At 54.1% G+C, this 26,157-nt stretch overlaps 1 protein-coding gene across 3 annotated transcripts; it reads right to left on the bottom strand.

Annotated features, from left to right (window-relative positions):
* Positions 1–322: 322 nt before the first annotated feature.
* KANK2 (KN motif and ankyrin repeat domains 2) lies at positions 323–26,096 on the bottom strand. Of its 3 annotated transcripts, none has more exons than XM_082731370.1 (13): positions 26,052–26,096; positions 24,381–24,627; positions 23,320–23,434; positions 21,651–22,862; positions 10,888–11,055; positions 10,697–10,799; positions 9,583–9,822; positions 9,026–9,113; positions 8,250–8,469; positions 7,367–7,509; positions 4,211–4,411; positions 4,042–4,131; positions 323–1,638 (listed from the first exon to the last, which is right to left on the bottom strand). In XM_082731370.1, exons 3-13 carry the CDS (start codon positions 23,354–23,356, stop codon positions 1,585–1,587), a joined length of 2,556 nt encoding a protein of 851 aa, XP_082587496.1. In that variant the 5' UTR covers positions 23,357–23,434; positions 24,381–24,627; positions 26,052–26,096; the 3' UTR covers positions 323–1,584. The 3 variants fall into 3 exon arrangements, with proteins under 3 accessions (XP_082587496.1, XP_082587495.1, XP_082587497.1); XM_082731369.1 differs by lacking the exon at positions 26,052–26,096 and adding an exon at positions 25,857–25,944; XM_082731371.1 differs by lacking the exons at positions 24,381–24,627; positions 26,052–26,096 and adding an exon at positions 25,857–25,940.
* Between the last annotated feature and the right edge of the window lie 61 nt (positions 26,097–26,157).

Raw genomic sequence — 26,157 nt, 5'->3', positions numbered from 1 at the left:
GCGCGCATGCGCACACGCAACCCGTCGACCGTCCAAGCTCTTTTGCGTCCAGTACCTCCCTTCAGTCACAATCAAAGCAAGCCAGAGCCCATCAAGCCAAGAAACCCCCCTTTCTAGAGAGCAGCCAGCGCCCCGCTTTACTGAATGAACGCGAGCACTCAGGGCTGTGGTTTGGCTCCGTCACTGGTGGCTGAGCGCAGAGACCCGGCCGAGAGGGCACGGGACCCCTATGAGCTGGGGACCTCAACTCCCTGTCATAAGGCACTTCCCAAGGTTCCGAACCCATCCCCTACCCCAGGTTTTTTTTTTTTTTTTGGGGGGGGGGTTCACGAAAGGAAGGAACTGGAAAGAAAATGATGTTAAGATTTCTGGGGGACAGAACAGGCCATGGAGGAAACTGCGTGTGTCTGGCGAGCCCTACTTCCAGCAGGCTCTGTGCCAGGCAGCTCCGGAAAGCCTGTAGGTTGTTAAAACAAAACAAAACAAAAAAAAACAACCCAAAACAAAAACCTCCAGCTGGTCCTTGTTTGGTTTTCGGCAAAGCCCTGTCTCTTTAAGTGTGCGCTGGGAGCCCTCGGGGGCAGCCAACTTGTAATTGTGCACACATGGAGTCTTCGCAGCTTGCCCTCTGCTTGGACAGCGCGCGCATGCCCTGTCCGCCGCCCCCCACCCCGCCCCTTCGACGGGAAATTCTGGAGTCTAGGGAGCCGGAGGGCGGCCCTTTTACCAGGGTTCTAAGCCCAGGGACTCAGCAGCTGCTCTGGGAACCCGATTCATTTCCTGCATACCCAGGCCTGCAGGATTTTCGAGGAAAATTAATATGTGCCAGGGCCTCCACGCAGGGAGGGGATGGGTTTCTGGGTGATTTTTCGGTGTCCACGGCTCACACATCTCGGCTGCTGGGTCCTGAGCCCTCTTACTTGAAAGCAGAAGGAAGGACTCAGCTTCCTGCCCTGAGTGGCAAGGACAGAATCTGTTTTGCGAAGAGACCAGAAGGAAATTCTCCCAAGAAAGCGGTCTGGGGGGAGCGGACAAAACACTATTATACGGCAGACAATGAAATGTGGGGTGGGATGGGGGAGGGGACGCGTTAAGGCCCCGCAGACGTGACCCGTGCATAGCAACATTCAGGATTAAAATGAAAATATGCGATTCCAGTGACTTTCAAATTTGGCAACAAGGAATATGATTTCCTCTCCTCCCCTGATAATGACTCAAAAATACAGGATTTTCCCTTTCACCCTGCTCCGTCCATAATTGCCAGTTGATTGTTCTCCCTGTTCTTCATAAACCCACAGCCCGGCATCAGCCGCTGGCGCCAATTTATGGAAGAATTTAGCTTTAGTCTGCACTGCGGCGGCTTTGAACTGGCATACCAGGAAAAACCCACTTTGGGCTGCAGTTTTGCTGCTGTCGAGGGCTCCTGGGAAGCAGAAGAAGAACCCACTTGCCTTTGAGACGTGGGCTTTGGTAGGTCTCCGTGGGGGCTGGCGAGGAAGGAGACAAGGGATGAAGGCCGAGGGCCGGCTGGCTCTGGGGCTGGCTGGCCCGGAGCGGCACGGCTGCCTCTGGCCTCCCTCCTGGTTACTCTTCGGCTGAGGATGACGCAAGACTTTCGTCATCAGACATCGGGGCAATCTGAAACAAGAAGCAGAATTCTTGTTTGACATCATTTCCAGGGCCTGCAAGGTGCCAGCTAGGTTGGCTGGCCCTGGGGCTGAAGTGAGTGAACAGGAGAACTTGGTCCCTGTGCCTTAAGGAGGGGATGTTGAGAGAAGGGCATGGAGGCTGAGGAGGATTTTCATTACAGATAAAGGACAGCGGGGGGAATGAGAATGGAGAGCGGTAGTCCAGGCAGGGGGCCTTCTGAGCTGAGTGAGGTGTGGCTTTCCAGCAGTGCAAAGGCCCTGCGGCGGCAGCAGCAGCAGCAGCAGCAGCAGCAGCAGCAGCAGCAGCAGCAGCAGCGGAGAGGCTGAGCAGATTGAACAAGGGGCAGAGGAACAGAGTAGAGGAGGAGGTGAGGGTGTTTGTACAGGGCTTGGGTGGGCTCTGGGGATGACTGGCTTTTTCTCCATGTAGGGGGACAGCCACACAGGGCTGTGAGCCGAGGAGGGCTGTACCCTAACTCAGGTGTTCAAAGTGACCCCTGCTTGCTGGGGGGAGTACAGACTGAAGGCAGCAGTGAGGGTGGAAGCCAGGCAGCCTGGATGGAGGGAACAGCAGTGGTCTAGGTGGACAGTGATGGAGGACTGGGGTCTGTCCCTCAGGAGCCCCAGGGAGTGGGACCACACATCAGACAACAGCTCCACACCTGGTCCTATCACCCCCGTCTTCCAGTTGAAGAAACTGAGGCTGAGCTGCGCCCCAGGTGATGCCCTCAGCACTGCAACTGAGCCCCAGGTGTCCCAACACCCTGGGGGAATGAAGCTGGGGAGACCTAGAGCCTCAGTAAGAACCTGGAAGTCATGTGGATGATGGAAGGCTTAGCTCAGGGACCCTCACTCTCCCGGACCGTCTGGGGGGTCACCATAATCAATACCCACCATGTCACCTTCAAGCCGCAGCTTATATGTGCCACAGGGAGGCCAGGGCGAATGCAAGGAAGAGTGAGGAGGAAGGAACAGGGAGTTTCCTGCCCAAGGTCTGGAGACAGATGGCCCTCGGGGCCTTCACCCCCTCCTATCTGTGAGACTCGGGTCCAGGGACGTGATCATTCTAAGCCTCTGCTTCCCCACCTGAAAACTGGAAAGGGTAACTGTACTTTAAGCAGCTGAATTGGGCTCTCATGTATGGTTCAAGACCTCATGGCTGAGAGGCACCTAGAATGCCGTCCATCAGACTAGAAGAGCTTGTCTCCTCCATCAGACAAGATCAGTACTGCTTTAGAGACCTAGGAGGAGTGCCCCTGTCTCCCCCTTCAGACTAGAATGGCTCTCTCCTCCATTAGGCACTTATGATACAGCAAGGACCAAAATTATCCTCCTGTTAGGCTTCCAAAAAATGTTCTGCTAACAGACATCATTTTTTTTTTTTTTAAAGATTTTATTTATTTGTCAGAAAGCGAGTGCACAAGCAGGGGGAGTTGCAGGCAGAGGGAGAAGCAGGCTTCCCGCCAAACAAGGAGCCTGACACAGGACCGGATCCCAGGATCCTGAGAGTCGAACGCAGATGCCTAACCAACTGCGCCACTCAGGCGCTCCTAACAGGCATCATTTGTCAAAAACCCTGATTTCTGTGCTCACATAAGAGAAATGCCAAGTTAGACATGAGTTAGGTTTCTTTACAGTAAGATATCCCAAGGCCTTGAATACACTGCTTCGAGGAAAAGCCAAAGTCCTCACTGCAGCCCACAAGGGCCTGTAGTCATGGTGTCACCTCCTTGCACTCATCTCCACGCACTGTGTTTGATGCTCCTCAAATACCTCAAGCATGCTCCTGCCTCAGGACCTTTGCACTGGCTGCTCCTTCTGCCTGGACAGCCACATAACTCACTCCCCCATATCCTCAGTAGCCCCCCATCTCTCAATGTCCCCTCCTGTCCTATTTCAGATTTTTTCCCAGCAGTTATCGTCATCTGGTGTGATATACTGATCTGTAAATATATATGTATACATATACACACACACAGAAACACACATACATGTGTGTATATATATATATATATATATATATATATATATTTTTTTTTTTAATCTGCGTATTTTGTATCTTGCTACGATATCCGCTCTGTTGGTGTTTGATACCTGCCCTGTGGGCGGCCAAAACCGTTTCCTGTTTGGTTCAGGGCTGTGGCTCCCAGGGCCTATCATGCAGTGGGTGCTCTGTAAATATTTCTCAAGTGAGTGGACAGGTCTCAAATGGAACCAGACAGGTCCAGGTTCAAATACTGCTACATACTCTCAGCTGTCCATGCCTCATTTCCTCACGGGAGCACGAGGAAAGTTCAATAAACATGGGTCCTAAACGGCACCAGCCCTTCCTAACCGTCCGCCCCCGCCCAGAGTGCCCCCCACTCCCCACTGCCCTGCCCGTGACACTCACTGAGCACTTGATGTTCATGCGGGAGTAGAGCATAGACGCGATTTCACTCTGCCCGGCGTCCAAGGCCACCATCAAAGCCGTGCTCCCGTCCTGAAAAGCATCCACTGCTATGAGGAGGCCCCGCGTGGTGCGCCCGCCCTCCCCGGAGTGCCTCGGGCGGGGAACTCACTCGGTCAGTGAGTGCGATGTCACAGTTGGGTGTAGCCAGCAGGAGCCCCGTGATCTCCTTGTGGCCGTGCTCACAGGCGCACATGAGGGCTGTGGAGCCGTCGTCGTCCTGCACGTTGACGTCCGCCTCACAGGCCAGCAGAGCCCTGACCACGTCCACCCGCCCGTGGCTGACCGCCAGCATCAGGGCCGTCTGCCCCGCCTAGGCAGGGCAAGGAACAGGTTTATAGACCATGCGGGGCCCCAAGGCAGGACACCATTGCTCTGAAACCTTCTATAGCTCCCAAGTACTGTGATGGTAATGGTATCCCCACCTGGCCTCCTTCTAGATCTCAAACAATTCCTCCCACCACTAGGCCTTTGCACTCTTCCTCCTGATCCCTCACGTCTGGTGTTAAAATGTTTCCTCTTTGGGGAGGTGCTACTTGCCTACCCACTCCCACCCCCAATTTCCTTGCTCCCAGGGGTCAATATACATGTATACATTTATTGAGCTAAGACTTGTACAGTTTTCTGTATGTCACTTGAATGGCAATAAAAATTAAATCAACGTTCATTAGTGGATGAATGGAAAAACAACCTACAGAATATTATTCAGCCTTAGAAGAGAATGAAGGACTGATGCTCACGGCACCACAGGTGGACCCTGGAAATATTATGCTGGCTGGAAGAAAAGCCAGACACAAAAGAACCGATACCACATGATCCTATCCGGAATTGGCAAATCTAGAGAGAGCGAAAGCAGACTGGTGGCTGCCAGGAGCAGGTGGAGGGGGAATGGGAAATCCGTGCTAATGGCCCAGTGCATCTGTTTGGGGTGACAGGAATGTTCTAGAAGTCGGCAGAGATGATGGTTGAACAACATTGTTAATGTACTAAATACCACTAAATTGTATACTTTAAAAGCGATAATCTTTTAAAAAATTATTATTATTACTATTTTCAGAGAGAGAAAAAAATGAGTGCATGCATGTGCAGGGCAGGGGGCTGCAGAGGGAGAGACAATCTTCAACAGGCTCCACGCCCAGCCCCGAGTCTAACAAGTCTGACGCAGGGCTCGATTACGACTGGAGCCAAAATTAGACTTGGGCGCTTCACTGACTGAGCCACCCAGCACCCTGTTTTTTAAAAAAAATTTTGGGCCACCTGGGTGGCTCACTGGGTTAAAGCCTCTGCCTTCAGCTCGGGTCATGATCTCGGGATCGAGCCCCGCATCAGGCTCTCTGCTCAGCAGGGAGCCTGCTTCCCTCTCTCTCTGCCTGCCTCTCTGCCTACTTGTGATCTCACTCTCTGTGTCAAATAAATAAATAAAATGTTTTCTTTTTTTTTTAAGATTTTATTTATTTATTTCTCAGAAAGAGAGAGAGAAAGCATACAAGCAGGCAGAGAGGCAGGCAGAGGCGGAGAGGCAGGCTCCCTGCTGAGCAAGGAGCCTGATGCGGGACTTGATCCCAGGACCCCGGGATCATGACCTGAGCCGAAGCCAGCTGCTTATTAACCCACTGAGTCACCCAGGCATCCCTAAATAAAATCTTTTTTTTATTTTTTATTTTATTTATTTATTTATTTTTTAAAGATTTTATTTATTTATTTGACAGAGAGAGATCACAAGTAGGCAGAGAGGCAGGCAGAGAGAGAGAGGAATGGAAGCAGGCTCCCGGCTGAGCAGAGAGCCCGATGCGAGACTCGATCCCAGGACCCTGAGATCATGACCCGAGCCGAAGGCAGCGTCTTAACACACTGAGCCACCCAGGCGCCCCTAAAATCTTTTTTTTAAAAAGTTTCTTTTAAATTAAGATTTTATTTATATTTTAGAGAAAGAGAGAGAAGGAGAGCAGAAGCAGGGGGAGGGAAAAGAAGAGAAGCAGACTCCTTGCTGAGCAGGAAGCAACTCGGGACTCGATCCCAAGACCCTGGGATCACGACCTGAGATGAAGGCAGACACTTAACCAGCTAAGCACCCAGGTTCCCCTTAAGTAAACTCCACTCCCAACATGGGGCTCAAACCTAGGACCCCCAAAGCAAGAGTCACATGTTCTACCAACTGAGGCAGCCAGGTAGCCCTAAGTGGATAATCTTATGTATATTTCACCTCAGTTAAAATAAACTATTGAAATTGTTTTTTTTTTTTTTAAAGATTTTATTTATTTATTTGACAGACAGAGATCACAAGTAGGCAGAGAGGCAGGCAGAGAGAGAGAGGAGGAAGCAGGCTCCCCGCCGAGCAGAGAGTCCGATGCGGGGCTCGATCCCAGGACCCTGGGATCATGACCTGAGCCGAAGGCAGCGGCTTAAACACTGAGCCACCCAGGCGCCCCCTGAAAAAAAATTTTTTTTTTAAAGATTTTATTTATTTATTTGAGAGAGAGACAGTGAGAGAGAGCATGAGCGAGGAGAAGGTCAGAGAGCGAAGCAGACTCCCCATGGAGCTGGGAGCCTGATGTGGGACTCGATCCCGAGACTCCGGGATCATGACCTGAGCCAAAGGCAGTCGTCCAACCAACTGAGCCACCCAGGCATCCCTTGAAATTGTTTTAAATTAAGGAACTAAATCAACAGAAAAGCCAGCAATGAGGGTGCACCTGGGTGGCTCTGTTGGCTAAACACCTGCCTTCAGCTCAGGTCATGATCCTGAGTCCCAGGATCCAGGAATCCTGGAGTCCCAGGATTGCATGACATTGGGCTCCCTGCGCAGTGGGGAGTCTGTTTCTCTCTCTCCTCTCTCCCTCTGATGCTCCCCATGCTTATGCTCTCTCTCTCTGTCAAATAAGTAAATAACATCTTAAAAAAAAAAAGAATGGGTTTCTGGGGTGCCTGTGGCTCAGTGGATTAAAACCTCTGCCTTCGATTCAGGTGATGGTCCCAGGGTCTTGGGATCGAGCCCTGTATCGGGCTCTCTGCTTAGCGGGGAGCCTGCTTCCTCCTCTCTCCTTGCCTGCCTCTGCCTATTTATGATCTTTGTCTGTCAGATAAATAAATAAAATCTTTAAAAAAAAAAAAAAAGACTGGATTTCTAAAGCTAGACCATCAAGGTTCAAGTCCCACTTGTTCTAGTCTGGCCGTGAGAAAATGGGTGCCTTTCTGAGCCTTGGCTCCCTTGTCTGTGGAGCGGGGATTCTCCCCAGGGTACGGAATAAGATCACATGTGGGCTTGTACCTGGCTGGCTTTGGCATTGACGTTTCCGAGGCGGAAGAGCTGCAGGACCGTCTGAAGGTCATCCTGGGTCTTCAGGGTGGCCAGGGCAGTGAGCATGATGGGGCTGTAGCCAGCACGGTTTTGCTTGTCCACCTGGCACACACCTTGGGGGGGATGACAAGGAGGACACGGGACCTCAGACCCCAAAACTGAGGGGGGGGCCCACGAGAACCAAGCAGCATCTCCCCCAGCGGCGGCCAGATTCCTCCCTCCTCTCACGTTGAGAGCCCCATTCTGCCCCAGCGTCTCCACCTCTGGCCACACTGCCCATTAGAGGAGGGACTTCTAAGGGGGAGACTGTGTCTGGTCCATCAGCTTGGAGACACTGCCATGGGTACCCAGGTTTAGGGCTAATCATAGGGGTTGTTCTCCTCTACTGGTCTGGAAGAGCCAGTCTCCTTCAGCATGGCCTGTATTTTCTCCATCAGATTGTGGGCTCGGCCTCCTTCATCAGTCTGGGAGGCTGTATCTTCCCTGTTAGGCCAGGGAGGGGCAGATTTCTCCCTGCCTGTTTGAGGACCGTGTACTTTTAAGTCCCAGATGGGAGGCTATGCCCTTTTCTCAGACCAGGGCTCCAGCAGTGTCACCTTCATCACACAGGGATTCCTGGGGGGAGGAGGGAACCTGAAAGGTGTACGTGTTGTCCCTGAGGCCATGTGTGCTTTTTTCAGTTTGCTGGGGCTACGGGTAGGGAGGCTAGCGTCACCCCCACCAGACTGGGACAGCAGCATCTCCCCCATCAGACGGGGAGGCCGGTGTGCTCCTCAAGAGGACAGCTGGAGCGCCGCCATCAGACCATCCAGGATGGGGGAGCATCCAGCCCAGCCGCCCCCGCCCCACTCACCGCTGTCCAGCAGCTGCCGCACCACAGGGAAGTTGGCGTGGGACACGGAGTAGTGCAGCGCCGTGTTGCCGTTGCTGTCGGCAATGTTGACCACGTAGTCCAGCAGGCGCGCCGACATGGCCCGGAAGGTGACCAGGTGGCGCCGCACGAGCTCGGGGTGGGCGTCGCTGCGGCAGGCCAGGCGCAGCCACTCCTGCAGCACCGTGGTGTAGGCCACTTTCTGGCCACAGTGTGGGGGGGAGGGGAGGGGCATGAGGGCGGCCGCAGCCTGCTCCTCACTGCCTCCCACCCCTGACAAAGCCCCGGGCGAGGAGTGTGGGTGTGGACACCCCCACCCTGAGCCACAGCCTCCAGGAGAAGCGGAAGCAGCCCCCCCCAGAGTCACCCCCAGCCCCCTCCCAGACAAAGACTCTAAAGGGACTCCAGGCACCAAAGGCCCAGCTGTGCCCCCAGGGAAGGCGTGAACATCTCCATCCTGGTCTTCAAAGGCAAGTACAGGCCCCCGGGAAGAGACATGTGGCACTGCCTTCCCTCAAGCCCCCAAAACAACAGGAACCGGAGGTCAGGACTGCTGGCAGGCAACCATCCTCCGGCTCCTCCTGCCGCCCCGGCCCCTCTCCAGGGCCTGACTCCAGCACTAACCCCCCACCCCTTCCCGAGCTCTCGGCTTGGATCCTGGAGTCCCTGTGAGGCTGGCCCAGGGAGATACTGCGCCTGAGAAGCTGTAGTGGGGCGGAAGGGGAGGAGGGGACCCCAGGCCCAGGGCCCCGCCGTACCAGCTCCCGCTCAGTCAGGGCATTGGGGTTCTCCAGGTACTTTTCCAGGGCCAGGCAGGCGGAGATGAGGTCGGGGCTGAGCTCCATCCTGCCAGGGGCAGATAAGAGAGAAGTTTACTTCCGGAGTGCTCACCTTGGCCTCCCAGCTGACCCCGACATATCCTAAGAGAAAGTGGACACGCAGGCTAACGTTTATTCCAAGCAGGCAGTGATGGATAGAGAAATCTTGGCCCGAGGGCAGATTGTTCACCAGGGGGAGAAAAGACACCAACGGGATAAGCAGGTGGGGCATATGTCCCAAAGACAGTGAGTGGCTTAAGGACAGACTTTGTCTGCCCCTTCAGTTCTAACTCCAATAGTCCAAACTACCCACATCAGGCCCTTTATCAAAGCCTGCAGACCTTCTGATGGCCAGAAGGAGAAAGTGCTAGTTCGCTAATTCAGACTAAGGTGTGCATGACTGATGGGAAATACCCTCAGAGGGCACGAATGGTGAGATCTGAGGCGAAGGTCACCTACCTCACCCCCTCCGAGTCCCTCCCCCGCAGAAAACTGACCGGATCTCTTCCTCCGCACTTGCTCCCGCCGCTCCCTCCACCACGGGCAACTGCTGACTCTCCTGAGACGGCTGGCGCTCCTCCTGGCTGCTCTTGGCCACTGCCGTCCCCGAGGGCCTGAGCTGCGGGGCTTCGGCCACACTTGGGACCCTCTCCGCTGGCTCTGGGGCCTCGTTCTCTGTGCTCTCGTTGTCTGAGAAGTTCTCTGCCGTGCTGGAGTCCTCAGATGAGGACTCGTATCTGGGACGGAAGCACGGGCGGAGTGAGGAGACACTGCATGTGGGAAAGGACATGGGCTCTGAGCCCTTGACCTCTCCGCACCTTGGTTCCAACTGTTAAACAGGTAACAGCTGCATGAGCCTCACAGGGCCTGGCGCACAGTAAGTACTCCAGAAACACTAGCTAGGGCTGCGACCGTGCTTGGGGTGGGAGGGGAGAAGTACTGGGCTCACCTTCTACTCCTTGACCCCTTATGCAGGTCTCACTGTGCCAGACCCTCACCCCACTGCAGACAGGTCCCTCTTGTGCTTCTTGCTGCCTCTGGACCACGTCTAGGCTTTGGGTGTGGCATTCAAGGCCCCCAGACTGTCCCTGTCTACCACTTCCTACACCTTTTGCTTCTCATGGATGTCACCGCTGCCTCCCCCGACAGCCTTCCAGGCTGTGCCCTCCACCGGGACTGCCCTCCCAACCCCCCTCTTCCCTCGGCTGGCTAGCTCCTCCCCTTCCCCAGCAGCCTGGGGCCTCCGAGCGTCCCCATCCCCATCCCCCATCGGGGCTGAACTGCGCGCCAGTGCCCGAGGCCCCACTGGACCAGGAGCTCCATCAAGGAAGGAGCCGAGCCTGGCATCTTAGGAGGACCAGTGCGGAGCAGCAGCCACCGCACAGGCTTGGGGGTGCCTACTCCCAGTTGCTGTGTGAGCTCCAGCAAGGCATCCAGCCCTGTGTGCCTCAGTGTCCCCAAATGTCTACAGCGCCTTGGTTAAAGGAGTGAAGAGATGTCCGGGGCCTAGAGCGGGGCACGTTCTTGGATATGAAAAACCAAGGAATCAGCAGGAGGGCAGAAGCTGAGGAAAGGGTGGGAGCGAGGGGTGGGGGCGGGGGCTCCTCTCACCCCCCATTGACCCCCACAAACTGCAGGCTCCTCTGGTGGGCCGCGGCGTCTGCGGGCTCTTCTTTGCGCTTCATGATGGACCGCACACCTGCCAGGGGCTCGCCTGGGGAGGATGGGGGAGGTGCATAAGAATCTCCCAAAGCCAGGCCCTGTACCCGCCGGGCCTGTCCCCTGCGGCCACCCTCACTCACCTGCGCCCCCCGCTGCCTCTGAACCGCGCGGGGCCGCGTGCCTGGTGGACTCTGTGTCAGCAGGCTCGCGGGTGCCCACTCCACCCGTGCTCTTCTCAGGCTGCGCTGGGGGGTTCGCCGCCACCCCTGGGGGTGATGAGGAGGCCTCTGCTGGATCCTGCGGGAGCCCTGCAGGGGCAGGAGAAGAGGTGCTCACTGTGGGTAACCCCCGCAGTTAGAGCTGCCTCCTCGGGGTCACATGCCCCGGGCCAGGCGCTCAGAGGGCTGAGGCTTGGGTGCTTCCATGAGTCTTCCCCACCCACGAGATTCTTGTTACAGATAAAGGAAACTGAGGCACAGAAGGTTGCCTGAAGTCACCCAGTGAATGAGCAGCAGAATCCGATTCCAACAGCAGTCTCTTGCCTGCACTGGCAGCTGGTCAGGGACAGGGAGGACACTGTGACTCTACAGTCCTGGCTGTGGCCCAGCACCCCCCCCCCCCATCACACTGAGTGCTGTCTGGAAACAAGCTTTTATCCGAGCCAGACTCCCCGTCATGGTAGGGACTCAATTCTCCCATGAACAAGCTGTGTGACCTCAGGTAAGGCGCTTAACCTCTCTGTGCCTCAGGAGAATGACATGTTCTCCATCATAGTGGTGTTGTGCAGACTGAAGACAAAATGTCAGGGGGAAAGGAGGCTCAGAACGATGCCTGTAACATCAATAGTGCTCAAGGATCATTTGTTAATTCAAGAGAACTGTAAGCACTACTTTCATAAGATTTATTAGTATTTCAACAAAAGCAACGCTGTATTATAGATATCACCGCTCCCTTCTGAATTTGGAAGCTAGTAACACTATAACAATCAGGAAAAAGAAACAATAAGGGTTATTAGGAAATAAATGCTTTTTAAGATTTTATTTATTTATTTGAGAGAAAGTTAGTGAGCGAGAGATGAGCAGGGGGAGAGGGAGAAGCAGGCTCCCCGCTGAGCAGGAGCCAGATGCGGGGCTCGATCCCAGGACCCTGGGATCATGACCTGAGCCGAAGACAGACAAGTCAACCAACTGAGTCCCCCAGGGGCCTCAGAAAATAAAAATTAAAGGCCCACCCAGGTAGGGGTGCCTGGGTGGCTCGTTTGGTTAAGTGTCTGATTCTTGGTTTCAGCTCAGGTCATGATCTCGGGAGTCATGGGATTGAGACTCGGAGTGGGATCCGAGCTCAGTGCAGAGTCTCTCTCTCTCCCTCTGCCCCTCCCACCTCACTCCGAGGAGCATGCCTGCTCACACTCACTCTCTCTCTAATAAATAAATAAAATCTCAAAAAACAAACAAACAAAAACACCCCACCCAGGTAATTTTCAGTCTGGGAAGATGAAAATATTCTGGAAATGGAGGGTGGGGACGGTCACGGAACAGTGTGAATGTGCTTAGTGTCACTGAACCGGACACTTGAAAATGCTGAGATGGGGGCGGGGCGCCTGGCCAGCTCAGTCAGTGGAGCATGGGATGCTTGATCTCAGGGTCATGAGTTCAAGCTCTACGATGGGCATGGAGCCTGCTGAAAAAAAATAAAGATATTAAAATAAAATGGTTAAGATGGTAAGTTTTATATGATGTATATACATTACCACAATTTGAAAAAACCACCCAGGTTTTTTCAGGTTGAGCAGAGGACAAAGGTGACTCTGTGGGCACTAGGTCCCAAGGGTGCTCATTGCCCATGTGGGAGTGGGGGGTGGCAGGGACAAGATCCCCAACCTGGAGCCAGGAACAGAGGCGCCACTATGAGTGGCTGTCCCCATCTCAGGGCCTGCCTCAGGCTCCCCCAGGCCACGTGTGGCTTCCGTGTGCCTGTTTCCCCCAGGACATCTCATTTCTACCCTTGGGCATGCGCTCTGTGAACGAGTTCCTTTAAATTCCCTTTAAAAGTTACACTTTTTTTTTTTTGTTTTAAGATTTTATTTCTTTATTCGACAAAGATCACAAGTAGGCAGAGAGGCAGGTAGAGAGAGAGGAGGAAGCAGACTCTCTGCGCAGCAGAGAGCCCGTTGTGGGGCTCGATCCCAGGACCCTGGGATCATGACCTGAGCCGAAAGCAGAGGCTTTAACCCACTGAGCCACCCAGGTGCCCCAAAAGTTACACCTTTTTTTTTTTTTGGCACAGTGAAGACTTTCTCAAGTTCATGACCACTGGAGTTAAGAGCAGAGAGAGCCAACAGTCGGCACAAGGAAAGCATGAAGAACAGATGAGACACAGCCACAGACGGTCGATGGCGCCCAGCCCAGGGCGTGGTGGGCTCTGCTGGCTTCCAGAACCGCAGCCCAAGCCCCTGGGGGAAACCAGACACACCCTGGGGTTTTTCTGTGACTCTCCTGATTTCTTTTTTAAACTCTGTCAATAAATTCACATCCAACCAACCAACAAAACGACTCTGGGGCCAAGCGGGCTGTGTCAGGAGACACACAGGCCAGTTCCCCGTCTGGGTGATTGGCCCAGAGCTCCGGACTCCTAATTCCAATACCTGCGAGGTCCTGCATTCTGTGCGGTGAAAGCAGCCAGTCACAAAAGGACAAATAAGGCAGGACTCCACTTATGACTCCACTTATGTGAGGTCCTTAGAGGAGTTGCAGTCACAGAGACAGGAAGTGGATGGTGAGCGCCAGGAGCCGGGGGAGGGAGCGGGGAGTCAGTGTTTAATGGGGACAATTTCAGTTTGGGAAGATGGAAAAGCTCTGGGGACGGATGCTGGTGACAGTTGCACAACAACGTGAATGTACTGATGCCACCGGACATTTGAAAGTGGGTCACGTGCTCAGTTTAATGTTATATGTATTTTACCACATTTTTTTAAAAGTGAAGGGGGAAGGAAAAAAAAAAAAGAAATAGAGCAAACCAGAGCCCCTTCTGCCTCCAGGGAAAAGCAGGCCCTTGTCTGGAAAAGCTTGGACAGCTCCTTCCAGTGCGAGGAGTTCAAAGTCAGATGCTTAACGCTAAAACAGCAATAACAATAATAAAACCGATCACAGGTATTAGTGTCATTCTACGAAGGAATGAGGCAAAGCGATACCACAGTTTCCACGGAAGAACTGAAGTCCACGACTAGCTAAGACAACTTTACCCAAGAGGGCAAAGATGGGGAAGCTGACTGAGGAGAGAGTAGGCCATTCCAAACAGCCACAAGGGCCCACACAGCATGCACTGCAGAGGGAAGAAATGTGCCCAAGGAGCAAAGGCCAGAAGGCCTGACCCAGGCCCCAGCTGAGGGAAGCTGGGGTTAAGACAAAGGGGCTTCCATAAATTGGTGGGAAAGGTGGCCTCTGGGGTGTGACGCTGGGAAAAGGCAGCTGATTCGACCCAGGAAAAACCAAGCTGGATCCCTACCTCACACCTTAATGCAAAAACTCTGAAGGATCAATGTAGCTACCGGATGAAAATGTAACAAAGTATTGGGGGCCTCAGGAGGGGGAAGATTCCTTCAAAAATTCCTCAAAGAGGGGTGCCTGGGTGGCTTAGTGGGTTAAAACTTCTGCCATCGGCTCAGGTCATGATCCCAGGGTCCTGGTATCCAGCCAGGTCGGGCTCTCTGCTCAGCAGGAAACCTGCTTCTTCCTCTTTCTCTCCCTGCTTCTGCCTACTTATAATCTCTGTCTGAAAAAAAAAAAAATCCTCAAAGATGGGGCACCTCCATGGCTCAGTCTGTGAGGTGTCTGACTCTTGACTTTGGCTGGCGTCATGATCTCAGGGTCATGCGGTCCTGGAGCCTACTTAAAATTCTCTCTATCCATCTCCCTATTCCCTGCTCACTCTTCCTAAAAACAAACCAACCTCAAACTACATATGAAAAATACAAGATGATCTCACTCACATGTGGAGCTGGAAAAAACCAAACTCCTAGATGCAGAGATCAGAACGGTGGTTTCCAGAGACAGGGGGGTGAGGAAATGGGAGAAGGGGGTCAAAAGGTAGAAATTTCCAGTTATGAGATAAATAAATCCTAGGGATGTCCTATCCAGCATGGAAACTCTGTGAGCTGACAGATGTTAACTAAATTTACTGTGATCATCACTTTGCAATATATACAAATATGAAATCATTATTTGTGTACCTTGAATGGGTACAATGCTACATGCCAATTTCATCTCAATGAAACCTAAAAAAATTTTTAAAAATTAACTAAAGAAGAAAAGAAAAATACGATGTGTTTAACTGTATCCGACATGAAGATTTCTACTTCATAAAACAAAAACAGAAACAGAAAAACAACCCTCACAGACAAAATTAAATGACAGAACAGTACACGCTATAGGACGATATTCACAATGCCAGAAATGACCAAGGGATTATCTTTTACAATGAGACTCAATAAATTTTTTCTGTAAGGGACCAGACAATAAATATTCTCAATTATGGAAGCCAGAGGGTCTCAGTTGCAAAAGTAGCCCTGGGCAGTATGCAAATCAGCGGGAGTGGCCAAGTCATGATAAATTTAAATTCCATATAATTGTGCTCATGTCACAAAATGTCCTTCCTTTCCTATTGTTCAACGATTTAAAAACATAAAAACCCCTTCTTTGCTTGGGAGTCTATAAAAACATGCAACGGGCTGGATTTGGCCCAAAGGCTGTGGTTGCCAACCTTAATTCTAGAATATGCCAGAACTTCTCAAAATCACCCGAGGAAAAACGGACAAAGGCTAAAAGTAAGTGATTCGCAGAGGAATCTTATTAAACGTGTATGGTGATGCCAAATCTTACCAAAAATAATCAAAGAAATGCACATTAAAACAAGGAGATACCACTCTGCGCCAGCGTCGATGGGCAAAACATAAGAGAAAACTTCGCACCGGTAGGTATGTGGGGGAAATGGGCACCTTGGATCCAAGCGTGGGTGATGGGAGTGTGGACAGGGAGAGCTTTCCCAGAAAGGATCAGACAAAACGTGGAGTGAAGTGGTGAATTCCCTGTGATTCAGCAACCCCAGGGGAGGCGACATGTGCAGATAACGCGGTCACGGCTCACGACAGCCAGGAACTGAAAGTCACCCACGTGCCCACCGAGGCGGCACAGAGAAGAAAAGCGTAGCATACACCTAGGACAGAAGGCTACACGATCGTTACAAGGGGCTCAGTGGGTAAAATCCTCTGTTTTCTGCTCATGTCATGATCTCAGGGTTGTGGGATTGAGCCCTGCATTGGGTTCTCTGCTCAGCAGGGAGCCGGCTTCCTCCTGCCTCTCTTGCCTACTTGTGATCTCTCTCTGTGTTTCAAATAAATAAATAAAATCTTTAAAAATAAATAAATAAGTAAATAAAAAATAAAAAAACAATTAACAAGCCCGAGGTAGAAGCATCAGGGTGGAGAGTTCAAAAAGAGAGAGAGAGAGAGAAAAAAAAAAGAAACGGCAAGATTTTTCCTTCGGAAATCACAATACCATTTTAGGAAATCAAGCATGCACAGAGCATATTTTTCAAGGACACTGAAATGTCTAAATAAGCTTCTGGAAGGTGGATTGCAAGGAATGATAGTACACGGGCTGTGGGGGGGTGTGGGGAGTGAGAACAGCAGAGAGCTGGGGTTGGCCAACGACGGACCGTGGGCACCATTTCTGCATTTTTGATGGTTGGAAAAAAACAATGAAGAATGCTCTCTGGGACATGTGAAAATTACATGAAACCAAATTTCACACAGCCACGTCTGTTCCTTTATACATTGTCCAGGCTTACGAGCTACACAGAACTGAAGCACTAAACTCATTAAAATGCATACATGAAATATGCAAAAAATAAGCTCTTGGCAATTAAAAAAAAAAAAAAAAAGAAGAAGAAGCAAGCAGAATTGAGCCATTCTAACAAAGATCAGGCAGCCCACGGAGCTGAAAATATTTACCGACCCTCCACAATGAGGGTGGAAGGTGAAGGTAGAAAAAAAATCAAGTTAAAAGGAGAGAGCTGGGGCGCCTGGGTGGCTCAGTGGGTTAAGCCGCTGCCTTCGGCTCAGGTCATGATCTCAGGGTCCTGGGATCGAGTCCCACATCGGGCTCTCTGCTCAGCAGGGGGCTTGCTTCCCTTCCTCTCTCTCTGTGATCTCTTCCCTTCCTCTCTCCTACTGTGATCTCTCTCTGTCAAATAAATAAATAAAATCTTTAAAAAAAAAACAACAAAAAAACGAGAGAGCTGGTGTGCACAGACCGAGGGAGCTGGTCGCCGTGAGCTGAAGAATTTAAATGAACTCAGTTTGGGTCTCCTTTGGGCCGAATGAAATTCTTTTTTTTTTTTTTTTTTAAGATTTTTATTTATTTATTTATTTGACAGAGAGAAATCACAAGTAGATAGAGAAGCAGGCAGAGAGAGAGGGGGAAGCAGGCTCCCTGCTGAGCAGAGAGCCCGATGCAGGACTCGATCCCAGGACCCTGAGATCATGACCTGAGCCACCCAGGCGCCCGGGGCCGAATGAAATTCTTAAAAATGTAAACCACTCAGCCACCCAGGGTGGGAAGGGAGCGAGGCCACAGGGGTACAAAGCAAGTTGGCAATAATCATGGGCCTCAGAAACAGTCCTCCAGGGGCCAGTGGGTGGCTCAGTTGGTTAAGCGTCTGCCTTGGGCTCCGGTCATGATGGGATGGAGCCCCATGTGTGGCTCCTTGCTCAGCGGGAAGCCTGCTTCTCCCTCACCCTCTGGCACTCTCCCTGCTTGTGCTCTCTGTCAAATAAACAAATCTTTTTTTTTTTAAGATTTTATTTGTTTATTTGAGAGAGAGAAGGAGTGAGAGCACAGGCAGGGGGAGTGGCAGAGGGAGAGGGAGAAGTGAGCTCCCTGCTTTACAAAGAGCCCAGTTCGGGGCTTGATTCCAGGACCCTGGGATCAGGACCTGAGTCGAAGGCCAATGCTTAATCGACTGAGCCACACAGGTGGCCAAAAAAAAAAAAAAAAAAAAAAAAGTTTGGGACACATGGGTGGCTCAGTTGGTTTAGCATCTGCCTTGGTCTCAGGTCATCATCTTCTCAGGGTTCTAGGATCAAGTCCCACATCAGGCTCCTTGCTCAATAGGGAGCCGCCTTCTCCCTCTACCTGATGCTCCCCCTACTTGTGCTCTCTGTCTCTCTTTCTGTGACAATTAAATAAATAAAATCTTAAAAAAAAAAAAAAAGAGCTTTTCCAGAAACCTTCCCAGAGAAAACAGGAGATGTGAGGGGTTTCTGCGTAACACGGATGATAATGACCTCCACGGCTGCCCAGTAAATGCGGCATCCCAGGAATTTTTAATGAGAAGTAATGCCTTTGGGATCATGTTAAATCCAAGAAACCAAAGGCGAAGTTTGAATCCTGGCTTCAGGAACAGTGGGCAATCACTCTGGGCCTCCATTTCCTCATCCCTAAAATGGGGATGAAAATACCACCCACCATGGCCTCCAGGTGCCTTGGGGGAGGTAAATGAACTAAAATATGAAAAGGGCGTCTAAAAATGCTCAGGCCCCCTAGGGAGGCTGCCTAACTGCTTTTTCAAAGTCAAATAATGCAAGACAACACACTCCATCACTATCTGTTCCCTGTTGCTGTTGAAAAATACGTATTATTTTCTGCATTAAAAATTTCAGAAGGAGGGACGCCTGGGTGGCTCAGTTGGTTGGACGACTGCCTTCGGCTCAGGTCATGATCCCGGAGTCCTGGAATCGAGTCCTGCATCAGGCTCCCAGCTCCATGGGGAGTCTCCTTCTCTCTCTGACCTTCTCCTCGGTCATGTTCTCTCTCACTGTCTCTCTCTCAAATAAATAAATAAAATCTTAAAAAAAAATTTTTTTTCAGAAGTTAAGAGCAAGTGCTGACAACAGCTGTGTCTGGGCGGTGGTGGGTTTATGGGGGTTTTGCTTTCCAGATTTTTCTGTCACTTCCCAAACTTTCCACAAAGAATATGAACTGCCGTCACAGGAATATGTTTTGAATGGAAGCAAAGTACACTTCAAAGCCTCCGAGCCCCCACACCCCATGGGCATGCCCAGTGGCCCCTTCTCCCAGTGATCTGCTGGGGGTGTCCTTGGAAGGTGGGGGGATGGGACTTGCTGAGGCCTCCAGGCCTCTGCCCGCCCAGCCCGACCCATCCTTGTCAGCCTAGGGGGAGGGCTGCTTCTCACCCTCCCCTCCCTTCCTTGGCAATGAGGGAATTCTAGATGGCAGAGAAGGTCTCCTTGCCGCCTCCTCCAGGGAGTACTCCCGGATCTACCCATCAAGCTGGCCGACCTAAACCCACAGTCCAAATGTTTGTCAAGTTCTGTACTATCTAATCTCATTTTTCACAGGGCTTCGCCCCAGTCTGAAAGCCCTACAGGACCCATCTTTGATACTCCACTATCTCTGGACCTCGCTTCTCTGGCCTCATCCCACTCCACCTGCTTCCACACCGTGATGTGCTCCAGCCCCTCCTCACTTCAGGACCTTTTGCCCCTGCTGTGAACACTCTTCTTCCCACCTCTGTGCCAAGGGCCTGCCTCTTCTCTTTCACGTCTTGGCTCCAAGAGCCAACAGCCTGACGCCACGGAACACGCGATAGAAACACACGCATTATACCTCGAGCTGATCTGGTGACACTGGGCTGTCATGACCCCCAATTTGCAAATAAGGCACACGGAGGTCAAGTAACTGGCTCAAGGGCACAGAACTCGGGAGCAGGGAAATCAGAACTAGAGCCCCGGCCGCCAACCCATAGAGTGCTGCCTGGCCCGTGAGCCTGCTTCATCTGCCTTCAAACACATTGTCTCTGAAATGATATTTCTTCACTTATTTATTACAGGGCTTCTCTTGCTTACCGTACAGCCTCTTTTTTTTTTTTTTTTAAAGATCTTATTTATTTATTTGGTAGAGATCACAAGTAGGGAGAGAGGCAGGCAGAGCGAGGGGCGGGGGGAAGCAGGCCCCCTGCCGAGCAGAGAGCCCGACACGGGGCTCGATCCCAGGACCCTGAGATCATGATCTGAGCTGAAAGCAGAGGCTTAACCTACTGAGCCATCCAGGCGCCCCATACAGCCTCTTTTTCACTGCTGCGTTCCCAGTGAGTAGAAGAGTGTGGCACACAGCAAACGTTCGATGAAAGTCTGCCGAATGCGAGGACACTGAAATGAACCAGCACACTCCAGTTCATCCCCAGCAAAACAGAGACTGGGACTGGCTGCAGCAAGGACTTAAGTGACACACATGGAAGAACTTTGGGGGGCAGCAGCCTGCAGAGAGACACTATTTATAGGTGTCCTGCAGGTAGGGAGTCCCATGGCTGCCTGAGGCGGCATGTCTGGAATGAAGGCTGCCTCTCAGAAATCCCAAGGCTGAGCTGGGCAGGGCCCTTGGCTGGGGGCCAGAGTCAAAGGGCCGGGTGTTTGCGATGGACACAGAACAGAGGAGTGGTGTTTGGAGCTGGCCAGGAACATGGAAAAGCAAGAAAACACAGCTGGGTCCCCACCCTACAGCTTGTGCCCCGGGGTCCTGCTGTGGGGCTCTGACATTGGAGATTGGGATGAGGACCTGAGCCTTACCTCTCAGCCCTCTGTAGGTTCAGGCTGACCTCAGTCTAGATCCTGGCTCAGCTGCTTCCTGTGTGACCCAGGGCAAGTACAACTTTTCCCTGAACCTCAGTTTCCCCAGCTAGAAGCAGAATGGGCCTGAAAATTATCAACAGAAAAAGCAACGAGCAGGGACTGGGGGTTCACTGTGCCCGCTAATCCAAAGAGTCCTGGAGGTGGGGACTATCGCTACACTACTTTATAGACAGGAAAGCTGAGGCTCAGAGAGGTGAAGTCCCTCACCTAGGGACTTCACCTAGTCCCTACATCAAGAAGTAGAATCTGAACACAGGTGGCTTGAGTATAAACCCCATACTCTTCAGCCTTCCACGAGTGAAACCCTTACCACAGCACCTGGCAACAGGCTAGCACTTGATAAAGAACAGCTGTCATTATTATGAATCATTCCAACAGCTTCTCCCAGAAGCCTAAGGGTGGCAATAGTAGGGCAGCTGTCATATTGCAGATCCCACATCCTCTTTCCTGGCATGAGGACTCAGCACTTCCTCTGGGAGGGGGGGCACCCTTTTGTTCCCTCAAAGGCCACAGGACTTGGGTGGAATGCCTCTACCCCTAGGATCTGGGGTTGGGCAGTGAGGGACACCGTGACTGGTTCAGGGACGGGCACATAACTGCCACCAGCCAAGGAGGGGCACCCATGGGATTTTTTAATTGGCATTATTTCGACTGAGAGGCTCACTTTCCACTGATATGGAAGGACAGATGCCTGGAGTGGTGGGGCTACTTTCACTCACCTGATAAAGAAGACCCCAAGGTGCAGAGAAGAGAGTTAAAGATCCTTGATGATACTGAAGCACCTAGATCCAGCTATACCTGAAGCTGTCACTAAGTTACATGAGTAATACTTTTCCTTTTCATTACCTACACTAGTCTGAAATTGGTTTCTGCCATTTACTGAATAAATTGGATGAGCTTTTTGGCCCAACAAACCAACAGTCTTAGGGACCCTCTCTCAAATACTTCCTGTTTTCTGGATACGTACAATGTACTAGACACGAAAATGCACACTTAATCAGATACCAATTTTTCTGCATGCTTCCCTACAGCCCAGAATTAGTTGCAAACTGTCCCCTTTTTTGCAGGTGAAAAAACAGAGGCTCTGAGAGCCAGAGTGGTTGGTCTGATGGAAGGCCGCGGCTGGGGTCAGACCATGGCATTCATAGGAACAAAAACGACATCTCCACCATCCTCCCCCCATCCACTATGGCTCACCTGCCATCCTATCACAGCTTCGTTCCGTGATGCTGATCTTCTTCACCAGGTGGATGTTGCCAGTGGGCGCAGTGGATGCTGGGAACACTGTCTCTACCACCTCATGGCTCCGGAACACAGCAGGGCTCTCGACCCCTCCAGATGTCACCAGGGACCGCAGCCCTGTCCCATAGGGCTCCAGACTCTGAGCACGCTGTGCAGGGGCCCCAGCAGCTGTACTGGCCACCACCTCCACCTCCCGAGGGCCCTGTATCACCCGGACAGTGTCCACGCGGATGGGGCTGTCTGGTGGTGGCCGGGCCTGGGGCTGGCGGTCAGCCTGCCGAGCCTGAGCTGCCTGCAGCTCTTGGAGTGCTTTCTTGAGCTGGGTCTCCAGCACGGCGACCTTGGCGGCAAGGGCTGCCTCCCCGTCAGGCACCCCCAAGTCCCGTTCCCGGACCCAGGTGCCCACGCTCCGGGTCTCGAGCGTCACCGGGTCCTCGGAGGGCTCTGGGAGGTCCAAGCAGAGCTCGCTGCGGGCTCGGGCCCCCGTGGGATGGCCCAGGAACTTCTGGCTCTTGAGCTGTACTGTGAGCTGCCGCTTCTCTTCCTGCAGCACAGAGAGCTTCACCTGGAGCACGGGGATCAGCTTCACCTGCTCCTCCAGCTGCCGCAGCTTCCGCAGGGCACCTGCCATCTGCTCCCGCACGTGGGCCAGGTGCCCGGCGCTAGGAGGCACAGGTGTGGACAGTCCCGAGCCCCGTGGGGTCGTCGGTGGCAGCCCCACACCCACCAAGGAGCTCGTGGAGCCTGCTGCGCTGGGGGTCAGGGAGCCCAGGCCGGCGGGCGCGGCTGCCTGGTCCTCCAGGCGGCGACGGGCATCCAGCAGCGTGCGCTCCACACGCGGGTTGAAGCCGGCTCGGGTCTCCAGGGCGCCATACTGCGGGTAGAAGCCTCGGCCACAGTAGGAATAGGCCGAGTGGCGGCTGTCCCCGCTAGCATTAGAGCACAGAGACTCGGTGGATGTCCACCAGGAGCCGGGACCCCGGGGCAGCGAGCCGAGGCGGGGCCGGCGCTGCACAGCCACACGCCGGAGCGTGTGGCCTTTCTCGATGTCGTCCACGTACTTGAGGAAGTCCAGGTCCAGGCGGTAGCCGTAGGGAGTCTCCACGGAGTATGGTGGGTCAGGCTCCTTGGCAGGGAAGGCAGGCGGGGAGGCTGGGCCGGGGGTTCCTGGGGCGTGAAGAAAGACCACAGCCTCTGAACACGGCTGTCCCCTCCTCAGGGCGAAGACTCACATCCTGGGGAGGGTCCGGGCCTCTTTGCCCAAGGGATGGGAGCCCACTGGGTGCTCAGCTATGACTCCAGGGTCAGCGCAAGGCCCGGTCACCTCCTTGGAAACCCTCAGGGCAGGCCCGTGCCTCCTCCCTCCACAGCCCCCCCTGGGGACCCATCTCTACCCCCATCTCTCTACTCGGACCCGCCCCTTTCCCTGAAAGACTGTCGGCCCCATCAGCCCCTGTGGGCAGAGCCAACCCTCATTCAGGCCCTCAGGGCAGGGCTGTGCTCTACCCTCAATACCCACCTCCTCCCCTCACCCCCTCCCCCAGAGGCTGGGCCATATCCTTCCCCCAGGCCCCCAGGCAGGGCCTTTTCTCGCTGAGTCTCCTGACCTGGGAAGGGGCCTGACCTGGGAAGGGGGCCGGAACGTGTAGGACTTGGGCCATCCTCTCTTCTGCAGACGTTCCTCAAGAGTCCCTTGGGGCCTATGACTCAGATCACCTGCAGCGCGGGCTGAGGCAGACCTGGGGAGAGCAGATATGAGCCTGAAGTCAGGGGGAGTCTGCGGGGGAAGGGGGGCGGGGATGGGGCTACCCCTCCCTCACAAATATCCCCTTCCCCAACCCCCCCCCCCCAATGCATAGGAACACACCAGCTGGGCTTCTGGAAAGGGGTTTGGGGGGGGAGGGTCCCTGCGGCCTGGAACAAAGAAGCCAAACCTCCCTGCCGCCCGCACATCTGTCCGGCCCCTGGACAGGCTCCAGCTGTTCCCACAGCCCCGCCTCCACAAGGCCCTGGGCTGGGGGGCCCCAAGCCCGACAGGCCCCACCCTTCCTGCACCCCTCCTCTCAGCCCAGGCCAGAAGCTGGCTACAGGGACAGATGGAGGCAGAGGTGGGCAGGGGACTGGGGCACTAAGTGGGAGACAGTCTTCCTGCAAGGATCTGAGAACATGGAGAGACAGGGGCGGAAGGAGAGATGGGGCTCAGGGTAGGGGACCCCAAAGTAGAGCGGGGTCAGGCCAGTCAGAGTGGGGGCGGTAGGGAAAGTTGGGGGGAGGCAGTGAGGAGCAAAGCCTTTCCTCTTTATGGAAACAATTTTCTCTAAAAATAAACAGTTTCGCTGCCGGGCTACACGAGAACTTCCTGCCCCCCCAGGATGCGTCCGGCTCGGCTCGGGGGCGCAGCAGGGATAGAAGGCCGAGTGGTGGCCAGGGTAGTCATGGGAGTGGGTGGGGGGGAGGAAGTAAGAGAGGGTGCCTGGAGGCTGCGAAAGGGAGGGACAATCAGAGCCTCTCACTAACCCCTCCTCAGCCCTGGAGGCCAGCCAGGACCCCTTTGTCCCCAACACTCAGCCTGAGCTTGGCCAGTCCTTTCTGCTGTCTGACCTCTAGCTGCCCTGCTCCAGAGGCCCCAGCCCATCCCACCAAGGAGGCCCCTTCCTGGTCTATGGGTGCCAGGGCAGTGGGTACCTGGGAGGACTGGCCAGGCAGGGCACCTGCCGGGCATGAAGGCGGGGCTGGGGCTCCAGGGGCGGCCAAGCTTGTCCTTGTCTCACACCCTGCTCGCCTCTTGCTTAGTCTGTCCACATCTCTCCACGTCTCTCCACGTCTCTCCGCGTCTCTCTGCGTCTCTCCGAGTCTCTCCGCGTCCCTCCACGTCCGTCTTGGTCTCGCTCCACTTCTCTCTCCCTCTGTCTCCACGTCTGTCTTTCAACGCCTGAAGCACAGTCACCAATTGTATGAAATTCAGTTTTCACCTGCTTGGAGGTTCACCCCCTACACACCAGGAAGTGATCAAAAGTATTTTCTGGAGACCTGAGAGAGACTGGCGGCAGGAAGAATTCGAATAGCCCGTGGTGGCCCCTGGAGGTGAAAAGCGGCCAAGGAGAGTGATAACCGTAATAATCCTCCAGCCACTGATCTGATCACAACATTCTCATCAGGCCCCCGTTTCGGAGGCAGAGAAATGTCCAGTGACTTGCCCAGGATCATCACAGGAGGAAGTGGCTGGGTCTGAACTTGAACCTAAGCTTGGCAGATTCCCCACTGCCAGGGCCACACAACCCTCACCCCCAACTCCACATCCCTCTGCCCATCTCCCACCGAGACTGAGGTCTGAGGGTCTCCAGTCATCTGACCACCCTCTATGTGCTAGGATGACGGCAGGTCTAGAAAGCAGATGGAGGTGGGGAGTGTGGCAGCTGAAGTCCCTCTCCCTGTATGGGACCCTAAGGGTACAGAAAAGGAAACACAGGGTAGGAGAGATGGAGAAAAAGGGAGGCGGGACACTCCAAGAGGGGACACGGAAAGAGGCGCGGGGTCCCCGGTGGGTCTGAATGTCCCGCGGGGTCTCCCAGAAGCCCTTCTTCCCAGCCAAAGCCTGACGTCTCTGGGGTCTCCCCGCCCCAAAAATGGGGGCAAGGGTGGCCCCGCCCCGTGCCGGGGGGGGGGCGGGGCCTGCGGGGTCCCGGGCTAATGGCAAACAGCTGCCGCTCCCCACGCCGGCCCAGCAGCCAGGCCGAGGCCCAGCCCGGCCGGACGCCCGGACGCCTTCCCGCCGTCTGGGGCCTGGCTCGGCTCGGCCGCCGAGGAGGGCGAGGGGGGACAGAGCGGGGCTAGAGAGATAGACAGGAGGACCGAGATGGGAGAAAGAGGCAGAAGAAGGGCAGTGATGCGGGAAAGGGGCTGGGCGAGAAGTACAGACGGAGGAGGATGCGGCCGGGGGAGAGAAGCAGGGACGGAGTCAAAGACGGGGAGGGGACAGAGACGCGGGGAACCAGACATTCAAAGTACGAAAAGTTTGGACTTAGACGGTGGAGTTGGAGGCAGCGGCTCTTAGAGAACGGCGAGGTCGCCGCGCCCCGGGATTGGGGGTGGTGGGATGGGGAACCACGCTCGAACCCCGAAGCGGACTCGAACCCCGACCCAACCTCACTCAGGTCCTACCCGCCTCGCGCGCTCCGGCCGCCGCCGTCCCTGCGTCCCGCCGCCCGTGCGTCCTCCGCGCGCCACCGCCCGGCCGCCCGGCCCTCGGCAGTGGCTCCGCCCCCGCCCTGCCCCCTCTGGGCCGGCCCCGCCCCCAGCCGCCCGGTGTCCCGGCCGCGGTGGAGGGTGGGGGATGCCGGGAGAAGGCGATCGCACCTGGACCGCAGGTGTGTGTGTGTGTGCGCGCGCGCAAGGGGTCTGGGTCTGGTGTGGTCCTTTCGCCCCTCCTCCCGGAGTCCCAGGGGCACGGTCAGCGCCACCG

This window comes from Mustela nivalis (genome assembly GCF_964662115.1).
Source record: "Mustela nivalis genome assembly, chromosome: 1".
Taxonomy (NCBI): domain Eukaryota; kingdom Metazoa; phylum Chordata; class Mammalia; order Carnivora; family Mustelidae; genus Mustela; species Mustela nivalis.
This window is presented reverse-complemented; position numbering and strand designations above follow the sequence as displayed.

Coding starts and splice junctions, on each gene's coding strand:
- KANK2 (XM_082731370.1), bottom strand. CDS start 23,356: ATGGCCCAAGTCCTACACGTTCCGGCCCCCTTCCCAG. Junction 22,863..23,319: donor CGTTCCGGCCCCCTTCCCAG/GTCAGGCCCCTT, acceptor TTCACGCCCCAG/GAACCCCCGGCCCAGCCTCC. Junction 7,510..8,249: donor GCGGCAGCTGCTGGACAGCG/GTGAGTGGGGCG, acceptor ATCCCCCCCAAG/GTGTGTGCCAGGTGGACAAG.